The 28,000-nt window shown below is 33.1% G+C and overlaps 1 protein-coding gene across 1 annotated transcript; it reads left to right on the forward strand.

Moving 5' to 3' along the window:
* Positions 1–3,070: 3,070 nt before the first annotated feature.
* LOC145320149 (uncharacterized) lies at positions 3,071–27,245 on the forward strand. The gene is made up of 13 exons (XM_080162589.1): positions 3,071–3,288; positions 5,549–5,610; positions 7,608–7,648; positions 9,248–9,325; positions 11,740–11,808; positions 13,309–13,355; positions 13,531–13,630; positions 15,282–15,366; positions 16,344–16,423; positions 18,233–18,270; positions 25,805–25,861; positions 26,643–26,705; positions 27,136–27,245. The coding sequence occupies exons 1-13, from the start codon at positions 3,237–3,239 to the stop codon at positions 27,243–27,245; spliced, it is 882 nt and encodes a 293-aa protein (XP_080018715.1). The 5' UTR covers positions 3,071–3,236.
* The last annotated feature ends 755 nt before the right edge of the window (positions 27,246–28,000 follow it).

The following is a 28,000-nucleotide window of genomic DNA, read 5'->3' on the forward strand; positions in this document are numbered from 1 at the left end:
GGAATAGTTTGTTTGTAAAACTTTTATGGTAGCAAAAAAATCTAAAGTTCATTAAGTGCCTTCCACCCTTTATAAATCTGAAACTAGCGGTTGCGTCCTTAGCATCTAGGAGATCTCCATTAAAGGAGTAGGGAAAGCAAAAAATAGTCTTAAACCATCCCAATTGTTCATTTTAAAACAACAAATAGCCTAATCCATTCTGGGAATATATTGGAGAACTATATCGGTTCAGTAAATATCCAAATCTTAAGCGAAGACAAAAAAAAAACTACTCTACGTAGTAGTAATAGGATTTTCATTAAAGGCGGTAAGTTAATTCGTCTTAGAGTAAATATGAAATTCCCCATGAATTACTAATATTTCGAAGTTTACCCAAGTTAATAACCATTAACTGCTTTGTTACAGACTAACGCTACGTAGCTACTTTTATTAACTAAGGTATTACGTCAGTATATCAAAGTAAGTTATAGGTATAGTAAATTGATGGGATTTGTAAATTTTAAATCAAATACCTAATAATTGAAAATCCTTTCTAATATTTTTGTCATAATTTGTGATTTATTTACATAACAGGTCCAAAATCGACCTTAATTTTTTTAATAAAGTTTTCTCATTTGTTGGCTTAACAACTTTGGCGACTTTAATTAAATTTTGATTGGTTGGTTCATAAAGCCGAGTGTCCAAATGTTTCAACTACTAATTGTTATTTACAGAAGGGGTAATTTTGTGTATCATCATAGAGGATGTACATCAATTTATCGGCCATCGTCTTATCCCTTTAGATCCCGCTTATTTTGGATATAATAGTCTATTATATGTACATATAAATAAACTGTATTTACTGGTTATAAATAGAATAATTCCATATATATTTGGTGTAATACTGAAGTATTTAAAAGATGGCCAACAAAACACTTGCTTTTTGTATGGATGGACAAAAATATGTTTAGGAAATAGTGTTAGACTTCTTTCTAGTAGCTTCACCCTTAGCTTCAAGGTGCAATGTCTATATTTGACATTTACTTTATCCTTTACTAGCAGCTTCGCCCCTAGCCTCTAGGGGCTTTGCCCCTAGAGATAATATAATAAAAATTATTACAAGTGGTGCAACACCAAATAGTTGGTGTTTCATCTTCATCATAAAAAAATGGGGGGGGGGAGATTTTTTATTTTTGGGGGGTTGAAGGTGTCCCACGCCCCGAGAAAATAGCCTAAAACCACCACAGGACCAGTAGGTATATTCCCTGAAGAGTAGAATCCGATCGGTTCAGTGGTTACCGAGATCTTAGGGGACGGACAGACATCATTCTACTTTGTATTATAGATATGTGCCAGAATAGAATACTATTGGATTGACGGAGAGGTCGTCAATTTTACTATATGTTGCCCTAAACGACAGCTAAACCACGGATAAGTTTCGTGATTTTTTTCAAATTGATTTCGTTATTGGTATAAGCTGTATACCAACAACGAAATTAATTGGGGGGGTGGGGGGGGATCCCGAAACCTATACGTGATTTTTCAGCTGTCGCTGGGAGGCATCACATGGTAGAATAGACGATATTTTATCTGACCCCAAATATTATTTTTGATTTATTTAGCTTGTTGGCTATACCTTATTCCTGGCATGCATGCTATTGGACGTAATTGTCCTTGTTTTTAGTTGGACACCTTGTAAATATGTAATACACGAGTGGTTATGTGTAAAAGGGAAGGTGTGTGTGTGTGTGTGTACGAGTGTGTGTGTGTGTATGGGGGTGTGTGGAATAACTATGGGTGGGGAAAATATTTTTAGTAATGCATGAAACTTTAACAAAGTTGCTTCGTTTTCAAACCAATAACTTTATTTGTATGTTACAATAAACATTTATTTTTCAAGGAAAATCTTTTCTTACGATTAGAGGGTCCGTCTATAAAAGAGAGCTTTGATTATTTGGATCTACTGCAGTTCACGGTAAAGTTCACGGTAAAATATTGCTGGTAACGAATATTGCTAAAAATCTATGAATTTTAAAGGCTGCTAGCTGCCAAACGGCTGAACGTACAGATCATGCCCGCACACTGTTTTAAGCAGCTTAAGAAGGCCTACAAATAATCTGGAATAGCCATAAATAGATAATGCATAATTATCTCGCAGTGCAGAGAAATGCGCGAAAAAGGCCTATTTTACGCGTTTTTTCTTCAGTGAAGCTTTCCCGTTGCATCATTGGATCTTGACTATTCCAGATTATTTGAAGGCCTTCTTATACCGCTTAAATGGTGTGCGGGTATGATCTGTACGTTCAGCCGTTTGGCAGCTAGCAGCCTTTAAAATTCATAGCTTTTTGGCAATATTCGTTACCATCAATATTTTACCGTGAACTGCAGTAGATACGATTATTTGTTAGGGCTTGTTTGAATTGCCCTATCGAATTCAAAGGATGCATGATGATTTCTGTAATCCGTAGTTTGTAATAATAATTTTAATATTGTTTCTGGAGTGGTGATTTTTGAGATAATTTGGCACACTGTTACAAGCAAAATATTTCATAGCTTACGAAGTATTCTATAATGAAGATATTTTACAACTGTCGATTTTTAAAAATATTTAGTTTCTAAATATGAAGTGTTAATGTTATTTTGCCGGACTGTCTGATGTGTTGAGCTTCGCATTTATGGACGATGTCATCCTTGTTTTGCAGCGAAGCTTTTTTATAACTTATCTCGGTCCACTTTTGAGTTAATTGACCTTTTAAATTGGTACTTTTTGTGAGCAGGGGTTAAAAAGTTAAGCAGAAAATAATATTTTTGGGGTATTGTCGGTTTCGTGACATCGCCTCTTAAGAGGTGTTTCGTCGTATTTCACAGTATCTTTTCTCCTATTTCTAGCCTCTACGGGGGGCTCTAACCCTGCGGGGCAATCATTAACATTTACCTTATCTATCAAAAGCTACTGTGAAAATACCACGAAACGCTCCTAAAGAGGCGATGTCACGACCATGTATTTGGATTTGAGACGTAATCAAATGCTTTGTTAATATCAATTTGTCATTAATAATTTCGGGAAGAACAACAGCACTTAGTTATAGAATGTAATTTCTTAATGATTATGAATTTAGGTACTAGATTAAACGTAAATTTGGGGTATTTACTATATGATTTCTTGGGAAGCTCATTGTATTGCCATGCTATTTAGAAATGTTTTTATGATTTAATTTACAAGTTAGATGGATTTACTGTACATATAGAAAGGTATAATGAAGAAGAAAATGGCAAATTCACGAAGAGGATCTAGTGTTGATATCATAGGTAACTTTTCAGTGTTCAAAAAGTATCTTTATTTTTTAGATAACTGGGCTCGTCAGTCGCGACTGAGCCTCAAATTAAAACCCTTTATGCCTTAGTTTTTTTTTGAAACGAGAGATTGCTATATTTGAGTCAGGTTTAGAATTCCAGCTAATTTTTGAAATTGTAAAAGGTTGATTTCCCCGAGGCTTAAAAGCTGCTGCCCTGGTAAATTAATATTATCTTTTACACTTTGATCTTATGTCTAAGGGTGACTTATGCTAAAGGAGGTTCAGATTATTTTAAAAGGCTGAGATTTGTTGTGGCTTGGTTTTCCTTAAAGATTTAAGCTCAATTGGACCGCCGCAGCTGCAACCTCCACTTAGCAGTTGGCTTAGACAACCCCCTCAAGCTTCAGTTTTATTCTAGGCCGACTGATGTTAGCCACAGGGAGACTTTTAAAAGTCGCTTAAAGTGTTCACGAAGCTGGGAAAAAGTTGATATATGTCACTGATTAATGTTTTTTAAGAGTACTGTTTTGAGAATTAAGTCTTAAATACTTCCCATTTAAAAATAAATCAAACTTTAAAAAAACGAATTTATTCCCTTGAAAACATCATTGTATTTTGAGTTTTATTATACATATCTTAAAACCTATCAAAATCGACAAATAACAATCTTTTTGTTGAAGTTTACTTGCAAATTTAGAGTAGAATAAATTCTTTTGTTACATACATATTAAACTAACCAAAAAAGTTTGTAATTTCTTTTTACGGGGAGATTAAATGATTTTTACCGAAAATCAAAAAGATATTACCAAATATGGGTATAAGGTCAGCTGATTTATAGTTGTCGATTGTGTAACATAGCACCCTCATCCTATCTCAATATTTACTACTTGCTAAAAAAGCTTCAACATACTGCAGAGCTAAAAATACGATTAGGCCCCCACATAATTGGGGGATTTTACTATAGATTGAGAAAGTTTTTAGCTATTATGGTTTTTTTATTTTGGGGTAAAATTCTTGCTTAGATTATATTTGATTAATTAACTAAAATCTATAAAAGATATTTAAAAGAAACAATCTTTGAAACATGAATTAATTTGCTATAAGCGTTTTCTGAGTACAGCACAGCCAGGTTAAATCAAATACACACACACACAAACATACATAGGACTCCACAGAACTTGATTGTTTAATACTTCAAAACATGGAATAAGATAAAGAGACAACACAAATTATATTCTTTTAATATTAATCTGTTATTCATGGATGTACATTAATTAAAGCAAGGCTTTTATCTTAATCCTAAACACAATGTAAAGATGGTTCCTGAGGTAATAAATCAAGTCAGTTACCAATAAACCTATACAAAAATTGAAATAAAATAACATGTTTTTTCAGTTATGGGAATAAAATTATTTACTTTTTATAGCTATTGAAATTTTCCCGTACTGGTCCAAACTTACAACTTAAAATACACCGAAGGGACTGCGACTTTTACAATATTTAGTAATGTTTGGTTTCTATACTTCAACTTAACAAAATCTGTTGGTACCATTTGTACCACAAAAGATAAGGAGGGGGACGGAGAATGGAAAAGGGAAACATGAATGCCCAAGGTAAGTGAATGAGTGTGTGTGTGTGTGTGTGTTAATTAAATTCGACACATTACGAGATTATTTTACGATGATAAAATGCTTTTTTTTATGTAAATACTATAGAAAGACTGCTATATTTTATGCTGAATATTTGCAGCAAATGATATTTGTTTATTCTATTTAAACATTTTAATTCTTAAATATCATGCTTAACACAGATTTAAAGATTTTTTTTTTTGTCACTATACCTGCATAAACAAAGCGGTATTTGGTTAATGATTTTTTAAAATAAACCAAACTTTTTCATTACATTTTAGAGAAAGTTCAAAGATAAATATTATTAGAGATATATTACAAAAATATTTTCTAAGTATCAATTTTTTTGTTTTTATCTGCAAGCGAAGAAATAACTTATTTTCTCTTAGTTTAATTGATGCTCAGATTTTAACATTATTTTCATGTGGAAACACTCTCCGCATTTTAAACTGATTTTTTTCTAACTTAACTGAACTTTTAAGGCAGAATTCTTTGAAAATTACTTAAAATATAAAAAAAAGGTAAACAAAAATGCATTTTGAAAAATTAAATTCGCGATCACTTTAACAAAGGATGATTGCTTAATTTTTTTTAATAAACACATTGCCATATGTGGTTTCTTTCAGTTGGATGTTTTAATTTTAGTAACCGCAGAAGAAAAAGAACACGAGAAATTGACAACAGAAGAATTTGATAAAATTGTTAAGGTAATGCTATTTCAATTGTCTCTGAAGCTCAGCCATAATTCTAATTAGGATTTGTCAGTTTGTTTATCATTTTTCAGGGATGGAGGGGACATTGGGCTTTATATTACACTAGTTCCCAAAGTTTTGTAATAACGTTTTCTTCTTCGTTGGCTTAACAACTATGAGGACTTTTATTAAATTTTGATTTATCGGTTCATTAATTTTAGTGTCTAAACATTTCAAATACTAGTAAGAAGGGGAAATTCTGTGTATCAATTTTATTTATCGGCCATCATCATGCAAAGTTTTTAATCGATAGGAAAATTCTAATCTATCCAGGACTGACAGACGGACCGACCCTAATTATAGAAAAGCTTCGCTTTAACAAAAAAAATCTGATACTCTTTACTTGTTCTGTTCGTTTGTTTCTTTCTCATATTTATTAAGCTCTACTTTTATTGAAGTTACCATCCTTGTTACAACATTGTGTATTGTGATTAGAAAATCCTTGAAGTTTATTCAACTTATGCATGTAGAAAATACAACATAAAGTTGTATTTTCATTTCTAGAGCATATTTATCCTTTTATAAAAGTAACAGGTTGTATGTGTGTACCGAAGGATCTTGCTTACCGTTGAACTGATATGGTTCTCCTTTACATTGTAGCTTCTCATAGAATCTGGGAAGGTTTATAATTTTGCTGGGGGAGAGTTCCAACACCCCCAAGATAAATAGCCCCTAGAAAAAAATTACCCCCCGAAATTTTAAAAAGTAGAATTGAAAGTTGGGGGGTCTACTTTCTCTCACCTCGGCCCCTCCCCCTTGCGGTTGAATCCCCTAGAGACTAGAGGCGAAAACCAATATCTATCTAGTGAAACAGAATTCTTGCTTTATTAGGCTTTAAATTCTAATCGAGCATAAGGACTAAAAACAAACTTTTCTAAAGAAAAGACATAATATGTTGCTTTATTAAAGTTATTTAGGTGGTCCAAAATAGGGTTGAGTGAAAGCATCAACAAAGATATAAAATAGTAAAACAACAGTAGCCCTCTTAATAAACAATTATTCATTCTTGTATCTTAATATATAACTAACTTACATTGTACTTATTTATCACGTCATTGTTTTGTTTATTATATTCATCACAAGCGGCTACGCCCCTAGAGGCCTCTAGGTGCACTTGGGGAGGGGGGAGTTGAATCCCAAAACATATTTTTTTTGAGAGGGGTAATTTTTTTCTAGGTGCCATTTCTATTGGGAGAATGTTTGTACCCTACCCCAAAATAGTTATTAACCTTCCCGGGACCTATGAGAAGCTACCCTGTAAAAGGAGAACTCGAGCGGTTCAGCGGTTAGCGAGATCCTTCGGCACAGACACACAGACAAACACACATCCTGTTACTTTATTATAAGGATTATTATTAATGTCAAATTTTTATGCATTATATTACTAGAGCATACGTCACTACAGGCCTCTAATGGCACTTAAAAAAACGTAAAAAAAAATTTGGGGGTTGTTTTTTTTCTAGGGATAATTTCTTTTCGGAGGAGGGTCGTACTCACCCACAAAATAATCATAAACTTCCCAGGACCTTTGAAAAGCTTCGATGTAAAAGAGAACCATATTGGTCCAGCAGTTAGTGAGATCCTTTGGTACAAACAGACAGACAAACCATCCCAATGCAAAACACTTACCGATTTATTCTAGCGGTTACGAAACAAGAGGCCTCTAGAGGGCACTTCAGGGAGGATTTCTTTTCTAGGGGCGATTTCTCTGGGGAGGATGGTGGTACCCTCACCGAAAAGAGTTATAAACGTTACAAGGACCATATCGGTTCAGAGGTTAGCGAGATCCTTCGGTGCACACAGACAGAGATACTTTTACTTTATTGTTATATATATTTGTACTATAGTAAGGTTGGATTTTTTTTTTTTTTTTTAATTTCTCTCGAAAAAACTTTCTTGTGAAAACATATTTTATATGTACATATATGTATATTAATTGGAATATTTTTTAGACCACGAGATTCACAGAATTTGAGATTGTTCAGCTATGGAACAGGAAAACATAGAAATAAAATAATTGCGCTTTAAAATTAATTGAAAGAAGGAAGTAGGGATTATATTTACATGTTTATTCCCCGCGGGGCTACCAAATACCAAACATAACCTAACCTATCCTAAAGTAGTAATAAAAAATTTTAAAAAACTAAAAAAATGTACATTAAACCCAATTTATTATTTTAGATTTTGAAATAAAAAAGAAATTTTTTTTTTTGGGGGGGGGGCATTTTATTTTCTAGGTGCGATTTCTCTTGGGAGGGTGGTGGTACCCTCCCCCAAAAAACCTATGACCTACCTATGAGAAACTACCCTGTTAAGGAGAACCCGATCGGATCAGCGGTTAGCGAGATCCTTCGGTACAAACACACAGACACAAGACAAACAGACATCCTGTTACTTTAGTATAAGGATATAGATGCTTCGCTGAGGAGGGAGTAATCTCAGCTTCTGAGTACTTTTATAAAGAAGTTGTATCAACTTTTTTTTTTATAGCTAGCCGGTCCTTTTAGTAAGTAGTAGATGTAAAATTTTTCATAGAATTCAGATATGCAATCGGTTTTTTTGTAGACCTCTTATTTTATAAGTAATTTAAGTTTTTTAAAAAAATAATTAAGTCGGTTTTAAGGTACTAAAACGCAACAAAATAAAAGAAGAAAATGGCCAGTAAGAACAAAAATAGTAAGATCTTTAATTTGACACCTTACTTTCAAAATTCTGTTGAGTAATTATTGAAAAAATCTATTTTTTTAACCTTGGTTTAATAAAAACTATAGACCTAAATAATTTCTCAAACAGACATAAAAAACATGGGTTCATATATACCTTTAGAATCAGAAAAATATTACGAATCCATTGTAAGCAAAATTGAAAAAAAGTAAAAAAATATAAAAATATAAAAATGGCCAATTGTATTTTTTGTTCTGGCAACACTATCGTCTTCCCTTTTTTACCCCCTCTTTACCCCCTCTATACCCCCTTCCCATTTTTATACCAATTCAAAAGTTAAGACGTTGCCTGTACAATATAATATGATATTTTCATATAATTCCTTTTATTGTAGTTTATATACTATATTGTAAACTTTTTTTTTCAATTTTGCTTACAATGGATTCGTAATATTTTTCTGATTCTAAAGGTATATATGAACCCATATTTTTTTACTTGTGAAATGATAAAATTGAGTTCAAAGTTTTTATTCTCGTGGGTTTAAAAAATTCGATTTTTTCAATAATTACCTGACAGAATTGAAAAAGTAAGGTGTCAAATTAAAGATCTTACTATTTTTGTTCATAATGGCCATTTTCTTTTTCTTTTTTGTTGCATTTTAGTACCTTAAAATCGACTTAATTTTTTTTTTTTTAAACTTAAATTACTTAAAAAATAAGAGGTCTACAAAAAAACCGATTGCATATCTGAATTCTATGAAAAATTTTACATCTACTACTTACTATAAGGACCGGCTAGCTATAAAAAAAAGTTGATACAACTTCTTTATAAGTTGCTCTCTATTTATGAATTTTTATATTTTTAAAACTCAAAATTTTGGCGCGTTAATTGTTAAGAAGCATGATAACAAATACTTGTATGTTTGTATCAGTTTTAAATGTGACTATCCTTCTGGAGAAATAAACAGAGTTCAACTATCACATCTTGTCAGAAAAGTATTTCCAAAGTAAGTAATTCTTAAACACATTTTTAATAGTGAAGCTTTTTAGAGCACCTTTAAAAAATGATATCATACTGGCTTACCATTGGTCAATTAGACTGTATTCTGGCCTGCAATTGGTAATTTAGTCTGGGTATTAGCCTATCATTGGTAATTTGTATTGTATGACGTCATTTTTATAGGCACTATAAAGAGCTTCCTTAATGGTTTTGATAAAAGTGGCAAATGTCAAAGGTGACGTATCATCATGAGCTACTTGCCAATAATGGATATATATTATGTGGATCTTGTAAAACATTTTCACACACCCCGATGAAGTGTTTCTCCCAGCTGGCTAATATAACGATACTCCCCATTTATGACTTTACCCCCCATCTCATCGCCTTACTATGGAGGAACGTATTGACCATTATCTTTGTACTATATTAGTAAGTTAAATTCCCCTGTCACAATATCTACTTATTATATATCCATTTAGCCAATATACTGGATCGTCGGATTTTATAATGTGCGTGTATTGAAATGAAATAAATTAAATAATAAATACACTAAATATTCAACGGTGAAATATTTTCTCGTATTCATTCGAAACCGATTAATATCCGGTGGATAAGAACCGGTTCTCATCCATACGAAAAAAAACTATGTATAGCATCGTATTATATCCAGTTTTGTACGAATATAAAAATGTACAATTATAAGATATAAACCAGGTTTTTTAGTCCGTGCCTTCGGCATTGCAGGGCTAAAAAATTAGTTTTAATCTTATAATTGTACAATTACATTTTATTTCCGTGGTAAGCTGTTCATAAAACGATGCGAGAAATAACTATTTTTGTATCAAATATTGTTATAGGTGCGTCAGGGCGTCCCCATAGTTTAATATAGACCTTTACACCTTGTGACTTGTTTTATTATGTTCTAGACTATTACACTTTGACAGGTTTAGTTTCCTTACCTGTAAGTTTTGGTAGCTGTTCTATTTTGGATTACGGCACTCTTAAAAATACGTACTACAAGCTATGGATTCCTTTTTGAAAGGTTTCTTTCGCGCCAATTTGGTCCTGCGACTTTATAACGTTCACGTCGTCATGTTACGGTAGCTCAACCACTGCGTTGGGCTATCCTAACAATGCTATCATAAATCCTAGCTCACCCAACTTTACCTTACCTAACCTTAAAAAAAAATATTTTGTGAAATGTATGCAATCCCGTCTAGGTGCAACTATATATTCACAATAATAAAAGTACATATAAAATCTATGCAATATCTAACTTAACCCTTAACGGTCGGGGGGGGGGGGGGGGGGTTTCTATCTCATTTTCTGTGTGTGAAAGATAAAGAGCCCAAACTGCTTGACTTTTTAAGTGTGGGTATGAGACATAACCGAGAGTTGAAATTTTTTGAATATCTTTATCCTGGCGGGCACAGGATGCCAGCAAACCTGGCAGGGTCATCCAGGTAAAGAGCAAAAATATTTTTTTTGACTAAAACAAAGCATTTTATCTTACCAAAATACTAAAATATCCTCTAGTAGTACATCCTCATATTAAATACAGGTGTTCAAGTCAATTTTAGGTTCCAGCCTGCCGGTCCTGATCCTCCAGGTCTCCAGAAATCTTTAAAAGGCTCCTGTGGCCGCAATTTTTGACTTAGAGACTTCAAATTTAAAACTTAAGCTTTTCTTATATGTTTACATAACGTATTAAAATTTCATAAATATCCGCCGCCGTTTTCCCGCCGACCGCCGACTGCGGCGGCTGGCAGCTGCCAAGTACAGCTGCGGCCGCTGAAATTCATATTTTGATATTTCAAATATAAAATTTACATACAGATAAACATTTTCTGCAAAAAAATTTTATTCTAGCTTAAAAAATAAAAAAAATACAGCCGTTTGAAATTTTTAAGTAAAAAAGGACCTAAAAACAAAGGTTGTTAAATAAAAGGGTGAAGGAAGCGAAAATTGACCTTGACTTACTTAAGGTCGGAAATTCATCATAACACAGGGGACTTGCACAAAAATTTGTAGCCCTCTAGCTCTAAAATGAACTGAGATAATAGGGGGGGGGGCGTTCAACGCCCCCCCCCCCCTCCCCCGACTGATTAAGGTGCGGCAAGGGGCCCGACTGTAAGGGGTTAAAAACGATAACTAATAATTTATTTTCCAGTATGGCATCGAAACGGATTAATATCCAGTGGATTAGAACCAGTTCTCAGCCATACTGAAAATCATGTATAGCACCGAATTACAGACAATTTTCCACAAATATCAAAATAAAAACCATGAAATTAATAACAGTTTTGTTTTTCCGGGCCTTCAGCCCCTCGTGGCTAACAAAACATGTTTAAATCTTCTGATTTTTTATTTTAAAATCCATGGAAAACTGTCTATAATACTATGTGATAAATAACTATTAAGATGTGATGATGAGCTGGTAACTGAGAATATAATCCGAGTATTTGATCCTTATAAAACTGGAACAATAAGGTTAATTTTCATACTTTTCATCAAATTCATAGTATTGTCCTATAGATTTTAAACTTAATATGACGATTCCTATAACAATTAAGTACGATTTAGGAATCATTGCAACTCTATAATTGTTACCAGAAAGTCTGTACGTTCTTTTAAAACATGTTGATTTTCAGCTTTTTGAAAACTACTTTTTGTATTATATAATTATCCTATTTATCTGATTTTACAACAAGTTACATTATTTTAAGCGAACTATCTCTATAATGAAGTACTAAAAATGTAAGTGTATCCTTAAACAGTATTCTATATTTGAGCAACAATTTGCAACAAATATATATACAATTTTGACTTACATATTAATATTTCTACAGTGTTAACGTTCGTTTGTCCTACCGTCTTATTTTTGAGCTTCATTTTTATTGATTTTGTCATCTTTGTTTTCTACCAGAAAAAGAGAATGTGATTCTGACAAACAATTTTAAAGGAAAATTTCCCCACAACCCCTTTCTCTTTTTTCTCCCCTTCTTACACACTTCCCTTCAGTTACGTTTAAAAACAAGTTTTACTCCAACTTTACTCCAACAAAATAGTAAATTTTGCGGCATTTTTAATTTTTGGCTGAATAGCAGCCCCTGGTTTTCTATATTCTCCAATAATAACTACGCTGTAATTTTTTTTAATGTTAAATCTTGGGCTTTGGCTTTATTTAATTCTTGGCGTTTGACAAGCAAGTAAGAAGAAACGGGTGCTGTTTTCTATAAAAAGTGCAGCTAAACACTACTTCTGCTATGGCTGCCGAGTCTACTTTCATTCAAATTGAAATATATTTGTTACGCATATAAAACTTTTAACAACAGCTAATAATATTTATTTTGGCGAAAAACTTTTTTATTGCTTACTTTATTAATTTATTTTTACTTATTTTTATTTCTTTGTAGCGCAACTACACTTAAAATAGGACTTGTCATGTCCGTCCATCCATATACTTCAGTTTTCTAAATTTAGAATATTTCAATTGCTTAGATTAGATGAGATTATGTTTTTAATAAAAGTTTCATATTATTAACTTATTGACTAAATCTATCAATAGCAAAGTTTATGTTGTATAATCAACGACCGTAGCTCAACACGTTGCGCATCCGCTCGTCATCGGGGAGTTGATAGGTTCGAATTTCGGCCCGATACCGCGTCATAATTCAAGACGTTAAATGTGGTTCCTACTGCTACTACTCGCGACATAAATAGTTATAGTAGAGGGGATGCTTTGGTCCATAAACAGGTGGAACTCATTACCATGCACAGTTAGGACTTCTCAGACAAAGGTCGTGCAATCAAAGGGTTGGTTGTCTGTTGGATGTTAACCTAACCTAATATCCTTAGTTGTTAGAGTATCGCATCCCATTACAAGCGGATGTTGCTCAGGATTCTCAAGATTGTCACTTAAAAATCTAAGGAGAATCCCGCCTTTATGAGGTAAGGTAAGCTTATGTTATATAATACTTCACTGTTTAGATTTTGTGAACTTCTGATGGCATTCTCAATGTCAATGAGAGGAACAGGTAGCTTTTATTGTAGCAAGGCTAGTTAAAAAAATTCTCAGATGGGCGGTGTTTAAACTAAACAATCTATCTAAACTCTATCTAAGGGCCCCGCCATTAATAATAATAACTATGAAACGAGTAACTAACAAATGTCGTCCACAGCTGTAAACAGGATTATATATATTTGTTTTAGTGGAAGAAAAGCTTAAATGGGCCTTTAAGCTCTATGACAAAGATGGTAGTGGAGAAATTGACAGGGAAGAAATGGAGGAAATATTTACTAAACTTTGCAAGTAAGTTTTTATTATTACAATGTAGATGAAATACCCTCTTCTAAATAAATATAAACCTTTCCGGGATCTATAAATAGGTTTGCTATAAAGGATAGCCATATAGATCCAGGGTAAAGGGAATGATATTCTGACAAACAATTCTAAAGGAAATTTTTTTTGTAGAATTAATTGTTAGAATAGCTAGGCCTGATAGGTATAGATCTAACGGTTAGCGATATCTGTCGGTATAATTACAAAGAGATACAGACACACATCATGTGTAGTGTGTCTGTCGAACCCTGCCCCCCCCCCAAAAAAAATTTTTTTTTACTTTTCTTTTAAAATCTAAAAAAAAATTGGGTTATCAAATTCAATTCCCTCTCCCTAAGTTCCCCTAGAGGCCTCAAAGTGGCGTAGCCGCAAGAGATATAAATAGAAAGACATAAAACTAAAACATAAAACACAATTCTAGGTATAAAACCTCTTATAGCTAAGAGTAACACAACATCCCCCCCCCCCCCCATGTTTAGAACTTTTTACAAAGCTTGACCCTAACTTGGACTAATTTACCGTTACCTAACCGAAAATAATTATAAATAGGTTAATTAACTCGTATGGGTATTCTACTTCGATTTTCATTGATAAACTAGAGAATTCAGAGCATTATCCCAGCTTCTACCGATAACGAAATCAATTCGGAAAAAAATCACGAAACCTATACGTGTTTTTCAGCTGTCGTTGGGGGGCAACACATCGTAAAATTGACGACATCTCCATTTGCCCCCCAAATATTATTTTAGATTTATTTTGCTTGTTGGTTATACCTATTCCTGGCATTATCCGCTTCTAATGGGATTTGATATTATGAAATCCAAGGATATTAGGTTAAGTAAAACATCCAACAGAAAACCATCCCCTTGATTGTACGACCTTTATCTGTGCATGGTAATGAGTTGTGCCTGTTCTTGGGCCAAGGCATTTCCCTACTCTCACTATTAGCGTCAAGTGCCAGACATAGCAGCAGTAGGTACCACGTCCCAGTAGGCACGCTGTGATTTGCGCTAATTCCGCGGGTGTAGTGTTCCCGTTACTGTTATAGAGATCTTGCCCCATCACAAGTGAAGCTTTATTCATTTTCAATGCAGTATTTTTACATGGAATTTGGTACCAACACATAATTGCTATACCCTCCAGAGATGGGCTGATTGATACACTAGTCTCCAAAGTTTTATAATTATGGTTTCTTATTCGTTGGCTCAACAACTTTGGGGACTTTAGTCAATTTGATAAGATAAAATCATTCTTATATAATGAATTTTCCCAAGTTTTAAGATTTTTTGGATAGGCCTCCAGGTTCCGGAGCTCCAGGCTTCCAGGTGGTCTCTGGACAGGTAAAAATGAAAAAAAATAAGAGTTAGATGTCAGCTTATGAAACAAAAAATGTATGTTTTTTCTTTAAATAGGTGAATAACATTAAAAAAGATGCATATTTTGTTTTAAAAGTTGACCTCGAACTCTTTTAAAAAAAATTTGCTTTAATTTTTTCCTGTACAGAGACCACCTGGAGGCCTGGTAAAGGTAAAGGGGGTGGATGGGGGTTATCGTCTATTTAGCCAGCTGCGAGTATCACTTAATCCGAGTACATGCATAGTCCATTGTATCAATATTTTAGGATAAGTTCAACTCCACCATCAGTGAAGATGATCCGCACCAGTGAGAAAAGAAAAGTAAAACCAGTAGCAGCTCCGTCTCCTCATGTAAGTAGTTTTATTTTGTCAGTGATCTTAGGGGATAAGACAATAAAGGATAAATAAGTTTACATTCCTAATTAATCTCGATGTAGATTATGATTGTTGGTTGAAAAATATTTTTCGGGTATAGTCCCTTTCGTGGCAACACGCCTTAAGTGTTCGTTTAATCGTATTTTAACAATAGCTTTTCCCCTATTTTTAGCCCCTGTGGGGGGCTCCAACCCTGCGGGGTCAATTGTCTAACCATGAGGGGCAATCACCTAACCTAACTTGCCACGAAAAGGACTATACCCTGTTTTTCTAATCCTGGGGATTACGGACAGACTCCATTATTTATTGAAAATTTTTATGAAAGTGAACAATTAAACCTTTCTAAAATTTCTAGAAGGGCTAAAATACGAAAATAAAATGAATATATCTATCTCTCCCATGTCTATAGATTTGTCTATGTGAAATCATATAAATTATATATCTATGCATCTTTAAGCATTTTCAGTATTATTAGTTGCGAAGCTACTCTATAATTCACTATGCCTGTCCTTTGGTTAGCCAGTCCGTAACGCTATGAGAGAAATGTGATTTTCTCGGCTGCTATTTAAGATAGAAGGCTGAAACTTCTTGACAATATTCCTATTCAAATTAACTATAAAACACGTTTTTGGAGTTAAGGGTATCAAAAATTTAATTTTCCGTCGTTGTAATGGATTTCTGTATCTGTATTTTAGTATCTTATTTGATTTATCATGTATTTCTTCATATCTATTTTTTTTGATTCTTAAATTTTTGACCATCAGTCTGTCAGTCATCGTACAAAATATAAATAAAAATAAGCGAAAGAGGTTTCGGGATTTTTTTCTCCAAAAATTATTTATTTTAATAATAACTTTTGAACCTCAATGTCCGTATTCTTCTCGATGATTTTTTTGTGCTTTGCTAGTTTTTTGTTGATGTTGTCATCCTTGTTCTCATAATATTTGTTTCAGCCCCCTGAAGAGAGAAAGAACGCGTTTAGAAAGAAATCTACAGAAGTACAAAGTCTTGTGTTTATGTCGAGCAAGCATAGGTAATATTTTATTTGTGAGATCGTAAAACGAAGTTTTGAAATAATCATACAACTTTAACTGTGCTACCGTCAACCTCTAAAGAATAATTTTATTTCATTTATAATATAAAGTAGAACGATGTCCGCTCCCCTGTTTGTCTTTAGCTAAAGATATTAGTAACCGCTGAACCAATTGTGTTCTACTCATCGGAAATGTATATTATATATATGTATATATACTAATATATTGATGCTGTGAGTATTGGTGCATGCAAAAAATGGGGACAAATTTCAAATTGTTTTGGCGTGTGACGTCATACCCCCATCCATTTTCTAGGGGGTTTCTTTCCTCCTTCCCTTTTCTTTCCCCACACTTGTGACGTAAATAATCAGCCCCGTCAAATCAATTTAAAATTTGTCCCCATTTTTTGCACCAATACTCACAGCATCCGGTTACTAATATCTTTAGCTACAGACAAACACATATATATATATACATATATTGGCCCTGCGGTGTTTTCAAGCTATTTTGTTAGGAATGAAAAAATCTTATATTGTGTTTAATTTTAAAATATTGTATCCACGTCATTAGACCACTTAAATATTTTTAAAAAATCAATTATTTCTAGTTAAAAAAGGTTCTTCAAGTTTTTGTTAAAAAATTTTTAAAAATCAATTATTTCTAGTTAAATAAGGTTGGTTTATATAAAAAAAATCAATATACATCCTTATATAAGTACATATTAAAAAAAAAGTAAAAACCCATTGGTCAGTGGAATCACGGGTAAGTCATTTGTATTAAATCTTATCTTATATACTTAATCAATAAAGTTGATAAGTAAAATACATTTTACTAAAATAATAGTACAGCCAAACAAACAGAGGGACAAAGTGAGATTATCTGTCATTTTATGTAAAGTAGTATGCTTTTTTATCTGTAGAGAGGTCCAGGCAAGGTTTATAACTATTTTAGTGGAGGGTTTTTTAACAATTTTTTAATGGTTTGGTAATACTGTATATTTTTTTGATTTAATACACATCATTGGTTCTTACGAACTCCTAAAACTATCAATTATACTTTCATAAGATGCATTACTAAATAAAACAATTTTCAGAATCCTCAAAAATATTGATTCTGATCAACTCCATAATTTACCAATTAGATGATAAATTAACTAGAGTGAACAATTTGCATGACTATTTTTTTTTATTTATATTTAATTATTATAGATGTTTTCAATAAGATCTCATAATAACAAAACTGACTAGTCCAAAAAAGCTAGGAAAAAGTATTGTATAGGTTTTAAGTCAATGAGAAGGTATTTCAAACGCCCTCTTTTTTGAAAAAATGAAAATAACTTGCCCTTATTAATTCCAAAAATAATTGATGGCATGAGTAATTTCTTAAGGCGTAGTCGCAATAGGCCAAGGGCGTAGCCTTTAGTGCTCATAAAGTACATTTTCTAAACTGCTGATTAATTATTAGGCGTCTGGTTTTCCAATCAATCAATTTTCCAAATTCCCCAATGCTTGGTAACAACTAAGCATTAACCTAAATATTGAATATTTTGTATTCCTTCAAAGTGCCGACTTAAACACTGAGTCCCCTTAAAAATAAGAGAGGGAGGGGGGGGGGGGGGAGTATTGTAGTTTTTAGTTTGTTTGTTTATGACATTAGGTCAGGTTAGGTCGTGTTATATTTGGTACCTGGAAGCCACATAGGTTTAGGCAAAGAAAAAAGATAACTAATTTTTTTTCTTCAAAAATCAGGGAGAAAGGGGTTTCATCGCTCGATAGACTCTTTGAGTTAAAGCACCATTATTTTTTCAGGCACAAGCCCGTGATAAAGAAACCAAAACCAACCTCAGGCAAAATATATATTTACTCAAATAATCTTGTCTACAACTAAACACTGAAAGATGTCAAGGCTTTTTAATTATTTTTGTGGATTTCAGAGGTTGTGGGGAGGGTAATACACTCTCCAAATTTATTTGGTCGATTATTACTTCCATCATTCTATCTGGCGTCTTTGATCGAAAAACCATTGAAATTAAAGCATCGTATGGCAACAGTATTTAATTTTTAAAACGTTTATCAATTAAGCTTTCCTTTTTGATTTTTCTTAATAAGCTAAATAAGATTGTCCAGGGGTTGTGAAGACATTTAATCTACCTTTCATAGATAATTACAAGCTACCAAAGGTAGATTTTTACATCTATGGTTTGGAGGTATGATTGACCATGAAGGGAAGATGATTTTGCACGTTTTTGCTCTTTAGTAAAAGGAATATGTAAATTTACTGCAACCCAATGATTAAAGAACATTTTTTGAGCTTTTTATAGTGCCTAGAAAAAATGACGTCATACTGGCTTACCATTGGTCAATTAAAATGTATACTGGCCTGCCATCGGTAAATTAGTCTGTTTATTCATTGGTCATTTGTATTGTTTGACGCCATTTTTTTGTAGGCATTATAAAGAGCTTCACATTTTTCTTTAAAACTTTTGAAAAATCAAAATCAAACGCTACACAAAAGTCAAACTGCATTAAATCACAAAATATTTTTAAAAGACATACAGGTATCTATATTAATCGATATATTATTACTTGAATGTTACACCAGATTTCATGTACCTTGATAAAGTAATTAGGGATGGTAATCCGTCAAATTTTTGGACCGGATTCGGATTCTTACAAGAATCCGTCCAAAAAAAGGCGGATTCCCGCCATAGACGTCCAAGGGGGGGGGGGGGTAAAGGGGTGATTACCCCCCCCCCCCTCGAAAAAAAAAAAATATGGATTTTCAATTTTTACCCCCCCCCCCCCCCAAATAAATAAAAAGCCTTTAAAATAAAGATTACCCCCCCCCCCCCAAATTTCTACCTTAAAAATTTTACCCCCCCCCCCTCCAAATAAAAAAGCTTGGACGCCCCTGATTCCCGCGGATTCCGGATACTTATTTTTGGCGGATTCTGGATTCTAGCAATATTTTAAAAGACTTTTTTTAAATTAAAAAAGTGCTATATATGTCCTAAAAATTAATGTTCTTGGTGTTCCAGATTTCAGATTCCAAAATTGGCTAAAAATTGGGCGGATTCCGGATTCAAAATTCGGATTGCTAACCCTAAAAGTAATTCTCGCAGCTGGCTAAAATAATGATACACCTTATACACTTCCTTTACCCAATCCGATTCCCTCCTACTGTATGAACGATCTGACTGCTAAATGAGGTACTTATTAGCAAGCTAATTGACGACAAATTTTCCCCTGTCAATTAATCCACGTATATCCTATATCCATTTAAATATTTATTTCTCTATCATTAAAATAAGTTTTTAGCCCCGAGATGTCGAGTGCACGGAATTAAAAAACTGGTTTTAATCTTATGATTAAAAATTTTTATATTTGTAGAAAACTGAATATAATACGTTGCTTTACATAATATCAATCGGTTTCGAAGCAATACTGGAAAAATATTTTTTTCTTTATTTTTACTCAACTTTTTACGTCAAATTTTCATAATTTTCAAAAGCAAAGCTACTCCATAGCTGCGATAGTGTGATTATTAATGCGTCTTAGGAGATAGGGGAACATTTTACCTTTATAAAAGTAACAGAATGTCTATTTCATTGTCTGTATAATATCTGTATCTGGTCTGGTATAGCTCTTCATTTTTGGGAGGTTTTTTCCCTTATCACTTTGAAACCGATTAATATCCGGTGGATTAGAACAGGTTTAAGCCAAAACTAAGAAATTATGTCTAGCATCGTATTATATTCATTTTCCTACGAATATGAAAATGTGCAATCTTAAGATTAACTCGTGCCTTTGGATTCTCGGGGCTAAAAAACTGGTTTTAATAATATAATTGTACATATTATATCCGCGGAAAGGAAGGGTACCTCCACCCTTACTACTGGAAAATACCCCTAAAAAACAACATCAAAGTTTATCATGCATGACTTCAACAAATTTATGATGTCCTATCTGAAACGGGTTTTAACCAGAATTTTCTGATCATTTACGGGTGGCATGTCTTAATCTATTATTTTTATATCCCTCTAATGACAACAAAATGTTCTTATGACTCACATTATTTACATTAAACTTTTGAAAAGTATCAAATTCAAAATTTTAGGACAAAACAACATATACATTTATAAATGATAATTAAATTGCATCAAAAAATATTAATGAACATTTTTTTGTAAACAATGAATACTCTAGGTTTAACGCGATATAATTCAAGTACCCAAGGACTGAAAAACGCTTAGGGGCGGTGTTGACAAGGGTGAAAATATCCAGGAACTAAAACAATTAAGGAGAGACAAAGTGAGTTATTGCGCAGATGCTCAGTGGTCATGTAATTCATCAAAAAAATAATGCTGCTTCCACTCAGCTACGACCACTTTTTTTATTAAAGCTGAACACTGAAAAACGCGCTAAAAAGCAGTCTGACCGTCATGGATTTTGTATAGTTTATTATGCTCCTTAATGGTGGGAATGTTTAAATAGCAGCTGAGAAATTCACATTTCCCCCATAGCGTTACGGACTTACTTTCCAACTGACTGCCAGACATAGGTTATTTTGATGTAGCTTCGCTACTAAAAACTATAAATATTGTTGCAGTAATGTCAAGGTAAATGAAAAAATGCTTGCTGTTATATTTCACATTTAAAGTAAACCATGTTCAATATACATATAAATACAAACATTTTCAGTCATAAAATCAGTTGTTAAACAATTTTTCTTTTTTCTCTCGGTCATGTTACAAAAGACATAAATATGTATGTTTTTGTTAAAGTTTTGTGCTTTTAATAGCGAAGCAAGTCTACAATTTGAAATGTCAGTCTGTCCGTATGTCCGTCCGTATGTATTTCCGCATGAAACGTTTTGAGGGGAAACGTGATTTTCTCGCCTCCTTTTCACGATTTCATCAAGATTCGTCAATTAATTGGGTTGCGAGATCGATTCCTACATTTTAAGTTTTCGTGATTTTCTCGACTTCTATTTAAGATAGAGTTCCGAAATTTTCACGGGTTTAAATTCTGCACACTTCTATAAGGATCATTGAGATTTGCTCATTGATTGGGGTGCTAGTTCGATTCCTAGATTTTTAAGTTTTCATAATTTAAATTTACTCCAATTTAAGATTAAGATTTTACATTATACATATTCCCACAAAGTTTCATTAAGATTTACTTATTGGTTGGGGTGCTAGATCGATTCCATTTATAATATTTAAGCATTGCTACTTATGGATGTTGTCATGCTTGAAAATCTTTTTATTTTTTGTATACATATTATTTTATCTTTTTTTGTGATCTCTGACAATCTGCTCTATAACTCACTTTGATCATAAACGATTTTGGGAATAGTACCTTTCGTGGCATCGCCCTTTAAGGAGCTATTCGTATTTTAAAATGGCTTTATATTGGTTATGTGATTGCCCCACAGGGTAAGGTAATTGGCCCTGCAGGGTTAGAGCCCCCCGCAGGCAGGGGCTGGGAATAGGAGAAAACATACTGTGAAAAATACGTAGAATCGCCCCTTAAGGTGCGTTGCCACGAAAGGGACTATACCCACGATTTTTCATATAATTTTTATATGTCACTGTTAATGTCATTGTTTTAACTTTAAAAACTGTGCTTAATAAACTTGCGGGGAATTTAAGCCTGGCACTATACAGTAAAGCGTCCCGTCCTACTAAATCAACACACTAGGATTAAAATTTTTCAAAAATCTTTAAAATTGAGGTTGCACAAAAGCTTTAAAAACAGGTCTTTTTGAAGATTTTAAAACTTTGCAATGCTTTTGCGGTCACAATTTCTGCATTACAGAAAAAATATTTGCATGGGTCATATTTTTGCATAAATCAACCATATTTTGGCTGGGGTCAAAATTTAAAAAAAAAAATTTCCATGACGGGACGCTTTACTATACATAGTTTACATGTATATATTAAGTATAAAATGACATGAATTATGGTTATTTAGTACAAAGGGCATGCAAGAAATGTCCTTAATTTTCCTGCATTTTACACAGGGAAGGATAGGACAAAAGTGGCTTTTATTAATCTACAATCCCTCTCTAATTTTACATTTTACAAAATTGAAGGAAAATTAATCTAACGTTAATTATCCCCTCCCTCACTGGGGATAAGTTAAAACAAATGCTATAGCTGTAATCAAGGCCATCAAAAGATGTTTAAAAATCATTTCACAATAGAAATTTAATTTGAATTAATAGAATGTGTTTGTATCTGAGTGTTTTAGAATTTTTTAATTTTTATCTTTTAAAAAGATTAAAGATTGACATAATTCATAGTGCTTAGTAGTTAGAAAGATTCTGCTTTTAAAAACAAAATATTATTGAATGTCCTTGCTTTTGTGTGTTTTTTTTGCAGGGAGGGGACATTGGACTGTTTATTACACAAGTCCCCAAAGTCATACAATAATATTTTCTTATTCTTTGGCGCTTAACAACCTTGGGGACGTTTATATATTTGATTTATTGGTTTATTTAGTTTAGTGTCCAAACGTTTCACTTTCATCCACTAATTTTAATCTACAAAAGGGGTGATTTAGAGTATCATTATTGGTGATGAACAACAATTTGTTGGAAATTTTCTTATCCTTTGAGATCCCTGGTGTTTATGTGTGTGGGGCAACACACATCTAATTGTAAAGCATTGTTATATTGCCTGCCTTGCTCCATAATCATTAATAATAAATAGGTTGGGCTCAAACCATTAATGGCATGGCTTGGAACCATGCTAAACCCAAAACACTGCGTTTACAAACAATCTTTCAGATTTTTCGTCAAACTTCGCCTGTAAAAAATGACGTCATACAATACATATGACTAATGATAGGCCAATACACAGACTAAATTACCAATGGCAGGCCAGTATACATTTTGATTGAAAAATGGTAGGCCAGTTTGACGTCCTTTTTTTGTAGGCACCATAAAAGATTGAACTGAAACAATTTAGGGAATAATATTTGTATATACACTTTATGACTACTTGTAACCCTTATCTACTATCAATATATATTATATGGAGTTATATTCTATTGGTAACTTTAATATAAATAAAAGCTAGATTAGCCAAAGCATAGTAAATAAATAGTTATATCTATTGGTTAGATATTACTCAATGCTCATAATATCAAAGAGCATTTATTTGCCTATATGTAAGTTTTTTTTTTTTGTAAAATACCGCATAATCGATATTTAATCATTTATGTATTACGTCATCGGAGTGATTCCTGGCTTGATAGGACAAATGGGGAGTTGGTCGGTAAGGCGCTCGTACGTCAGATAAATCGGCATTTGATAGCCTTAATAATGATCTGAATGTCTAGACATGTTTCTAGCTTGTTGTCTTGATATTAATTGGTTCTTTGGTCTTGGCACAAACTTCGGAATATATTAACGTTTTGTTTTTTAATGTCTGTTTAAAAAATACAGCATATGTATAGTGTTACCTTTTAAATCAAAAGTTCAAAAGGTCTCGTCTGTAGACGAATGACAGTAAACTTTTTGGGTATAGTTTTTTCATGAGAACTATAATCTTATTATCCTGATTTTTTTGTCGTGATTGACCACCATTCCCCCCTTTTTACAGTTCTAATAAAGGCCAGGGAACACCATCAAACCTACTAGGATTGTAAATGCACTAGTACGACAAAAATACTAGAAGAAAAACCCTCGGGGGGGGGGGGGGTTGTACTAGAGGGACAAATGTACTAGGAATACACCCTCTATGGGAACATTTGTTAAGTAAAAAATAAGTGAATTAATAGTTATTTATCGCATCGTATTATAAACGGCTTTCCGCGGATATAGAATGTACAATTATAAGATTAAAACTAGTTTTTTTTAGCCCCGAGGTGCCGAAGGCACGGGCTAAAAAACTGGTTTTAATCTTATGATTGTACATTTCTATATTCGTAGAAAGCTGGATATTATACGATGCTAGACATAGTTTTTTCGTATGGATGAGAACCGGTTCCTATCCACCGGATTCGAATGAATACGAGAAAAAATCTTCCAAAAATTTAGGACAAAATCCACTGACCGTGAAACAATGCAATGCAATAGTCAAATCCTATATTTTCTTGAATAATTTTGTTCACAGGCTAAATTTTAAAATCAGTCTTGACAGATTGTCCAAAGCATATTTTGTACCTATGGTTTCTCCCTCGATTGAACCTTTCATTACAAATATTAAAATCCTTGAGCGGTTTACTTAAGAGACGTATAATATTGTACTTTGTTGTCCCCGTAATCAGTATACCAAAAATCAAATCAATCGGATTATTAGATCAAATAAAAATTTGTTGTTAAAAAAGTTAAAATATAAACATGTTTAAAATGGACGTACGGACATTCCGGTAATGATTACAGAGTTGCTACGCTTTTTTAAATCGTACCTAACTACTACAGAAATCACCATGCAAAGTTTTTAATCGATAAGACAATTCTAACATCTATCTTTCTCGGACGGACGTACGGACCGACCCTAATTATAGAAAAGCTTCGCTTTTAATAAGGGAATATTTTTTTTTAATAGATTAGCTGATTTTTAAAAATGTTTGAATCAAATGAGCTATATAAGGAAAAAAATAGATCGAGTGATTTATTGAAGATACGAGCTAAAAGTTTAAATGATTAATTAATTCAATCATTACAATACTGTTTTATTCAGCTTTTTTTATTCAGGTGACACCTTCCGTAATATGCACTGCTTATAATTATTCATGTTATTCTGCCATTAACCGGACAAAAATAGAACTTTTTTATAAGCCTTATAATACAAGTAAATATAGTTAATTTTATTATAATAAGCACATTAACATTTTATAACCCAGGGGGGAAATAAATACAAAAAGTTTAGCTTTGTTATGTATTACAAATTACGTCTTTTTTTCTCAGGGTTTCGTAGCCGCCATCGTTGGGTATGATTTTACACATAGTTTGCACGGCTTAGGTTGATTCTTTAAAATGACAGTAACAGAACAAATTTCTGATAAGATACATAAGGTTGACAACATCCATAAGTAGCGGAGCTCTTAATTTAAAATTAAAAAGAGCAAAAAGAAGGAAAATAAAGAATAGGTGCGGTGCACATGAAAATCTTTATAGGCGGAAAGGGTAGAAGGATGGGTTTTGCAACGTCTGCTTACCAACTTTAGCCCCTCCTTGGAGCAATGGAAATTTATTTAAAAATTGTGGAACCATTATATGTAAGATATTAAAGGACTCACTGATATTATATTAATTTATTGTGAAGGACTTTTTTAAAGCTAAGACAAAGGTTTTTTCTTGATTTCTTAGAAGAAAAAAAACATATTAAAACCTTAAAAATTATGTAAGAAATATATATTACACTACAGAAAAGACAAATGGAATTAGGAGGAAGAGTTTAAATACAGAAGATTCTATCGAGAAAGGTATTTAATGAAAAATTTTGTCTCCAAAATTTTAAATTAATTAGATGAAGTTTATAGGTAAGCCAGAATTGTTTTAAAATTTTTATTTATGGAATGTGAGTTAAAATATTTTACAACCTATTCTTTCTGCTAATAATTAAAATCAATTGTTCTATCCCTGTAACCCTAGGGCTTCCTTAGAATGGTCACAATATGGGCCCTTACCCTGCTGGGCCTATGACCAACCCTGTCCAGTGCCCAATATAACCTAACCTAACCTAAACTAATAAGCAAAAAATGAAAAGACCTCTTTCACTATTTTCATTTAAAATAAGAGATAGGGGGGGGGGGAGGGTTTGTGTTCGAATAGGCAACACAGGGAAACCGCCTACGTTCCGAATATTGCCAACCGTAACAAAGGATTTTTTTAACCTACCAGGAACTATATCTTTATAATAAAGTAACAGGATGTGTGTTTGTCTGTCTGTACCGCTCAACCGATCGGATTCTCCTTAACAGGGTAGCTTCTCACAGGATCTGGTTAGGTTTATAACTAGTTTGGGGGAGGGTATCACCACCCTCTCAATAGAAATCACAAAAAATCTAAATTTTTAAAAATATTCGTAGACTTGAACGCAACATACAAATCGCACCATTTTTAAAAACTTTTTCTTTTAAAATTGGCCGTTGGAATTCACTTCTCTCTTCTCAAGTTCCTCTAGAGGCCTCTAGGGGCGTAGCCGCTAGTATTTAATATTATATGAGGTTGATATTTACTATTTCATAAATCCGTAAATTTTAGGTCCTCTGAGCAGACTGAGTAGAAGAAAAAGTTCATCTTCTAGTATAGACATGAGAGAAAAAGGTAAAAATACAATTTTATAAGCTAACTAATATATAGTTTTTCCCTATTCACTTGACTTTGGAATCTTTGATTTCTAGGACTATTAGACATAGTTTTATAAGAAAATCATCTCTATAATTAATTAATAACTAATTTTGGATTTTTTTTCTTTCAGAAATAATGTTCAATTTTTAATGAAGCTCGTCAAAGTGTCCGGAAAAAATAAGCCGTGTGACGTCAATACGTCAGAATCTTCTAAAGGGTTTTTCTTTCCCAATGCTACCCTCTTCTCTTCCTTTTATGACGTCACACGGCTCATTTTTTCGGACACTTTGTCGAGCTTCATTTTAAATACGTTGTTTCTCTATACTTGTAAATGTTCGTTAGTCTAACCATCTGATTTTGTGACCTTTGCTTTTTTGGATGTTGTCATCCTTTTTATTCTATTTAGATTCGGAGTCAGACCCAGGCGAGGAAGAGATAATTTTGGAGGCTAAAGAAATTGACCCGGAACTAGCAAAATTTCTTCAGGAACATTCAGTGTCGAATACACCCTGTTAAACACAAAGACAATTCCAATACTAGAATTGCTTTTCCTCACGGAACCCCCTTCCCCTCTGTTTGGAAATAAAAGGCAAAAAAGTGGAGGGGGGCACATGTTGGGTGATAATTTGAATTGTGTATCCTCGCAGGGTAAGTACACTCCGTAGGGCTAGGCATAAAAAAAAATGCAACTCAACTTCACCTAGATCATATATTCTAAAAATTGAATAAAAATCTAGTTTTTGAAGTTTTGCTTTTTTTGTATTCTATCATCCTTGTTTTTTCTGTGAATTTTAAATTGATGCAGTGTAAACTTATGCAACACTTAAACTTTTTTGTTTAATTTATTCTATTTTTAACTTTATCCAGGTAGGTACTCGAATGGATTACTATGTTATGTAGTTTTGATTCGATCTTTTATTTCATTACATTACAAAAAAGGAAATGTTCTTCAATAAAAATACTAGCAGGAGCCGCATCTTATATTAAATCTTTTTTAATGAGAAGGGGGGCCATTCTCAGTAGTGATTTCTCATGTGTGGTAGAGCTACCATACCCCCAGTACTTGCAACCATGGCGAAATTAAAAGTTGGTGTAGCGGGAATGTTTTGGCCTACAACAGGCGCAACTGATTACCATGTCGTACAATTACAGAGTTTGATATATATTGGGTGTTGCTAAACCTTATATCCTAGGTGTTTTTACAAAAAAAGGAGATATTGGCTCCCCTTAGTTATCCTTTATGTCATGGACAGCTGCCTTAACCGTACATT

Source organism: Acartia tonsa, chromosome 5 (assembly GCF_053477335.1).
Source record: "Acartia tonsa isolate MP-2025a chromosome 5, ASM5347733v1, whole genome shotgun sequence".
In the NCBI taxonomy this organism is placed as follows: domain Eukaryota; kingdom Metazoa; phylum Arthropoda; class Copepoda; order Calanoida; family Acartiidae; genus Acartia; species Acartia tonsa.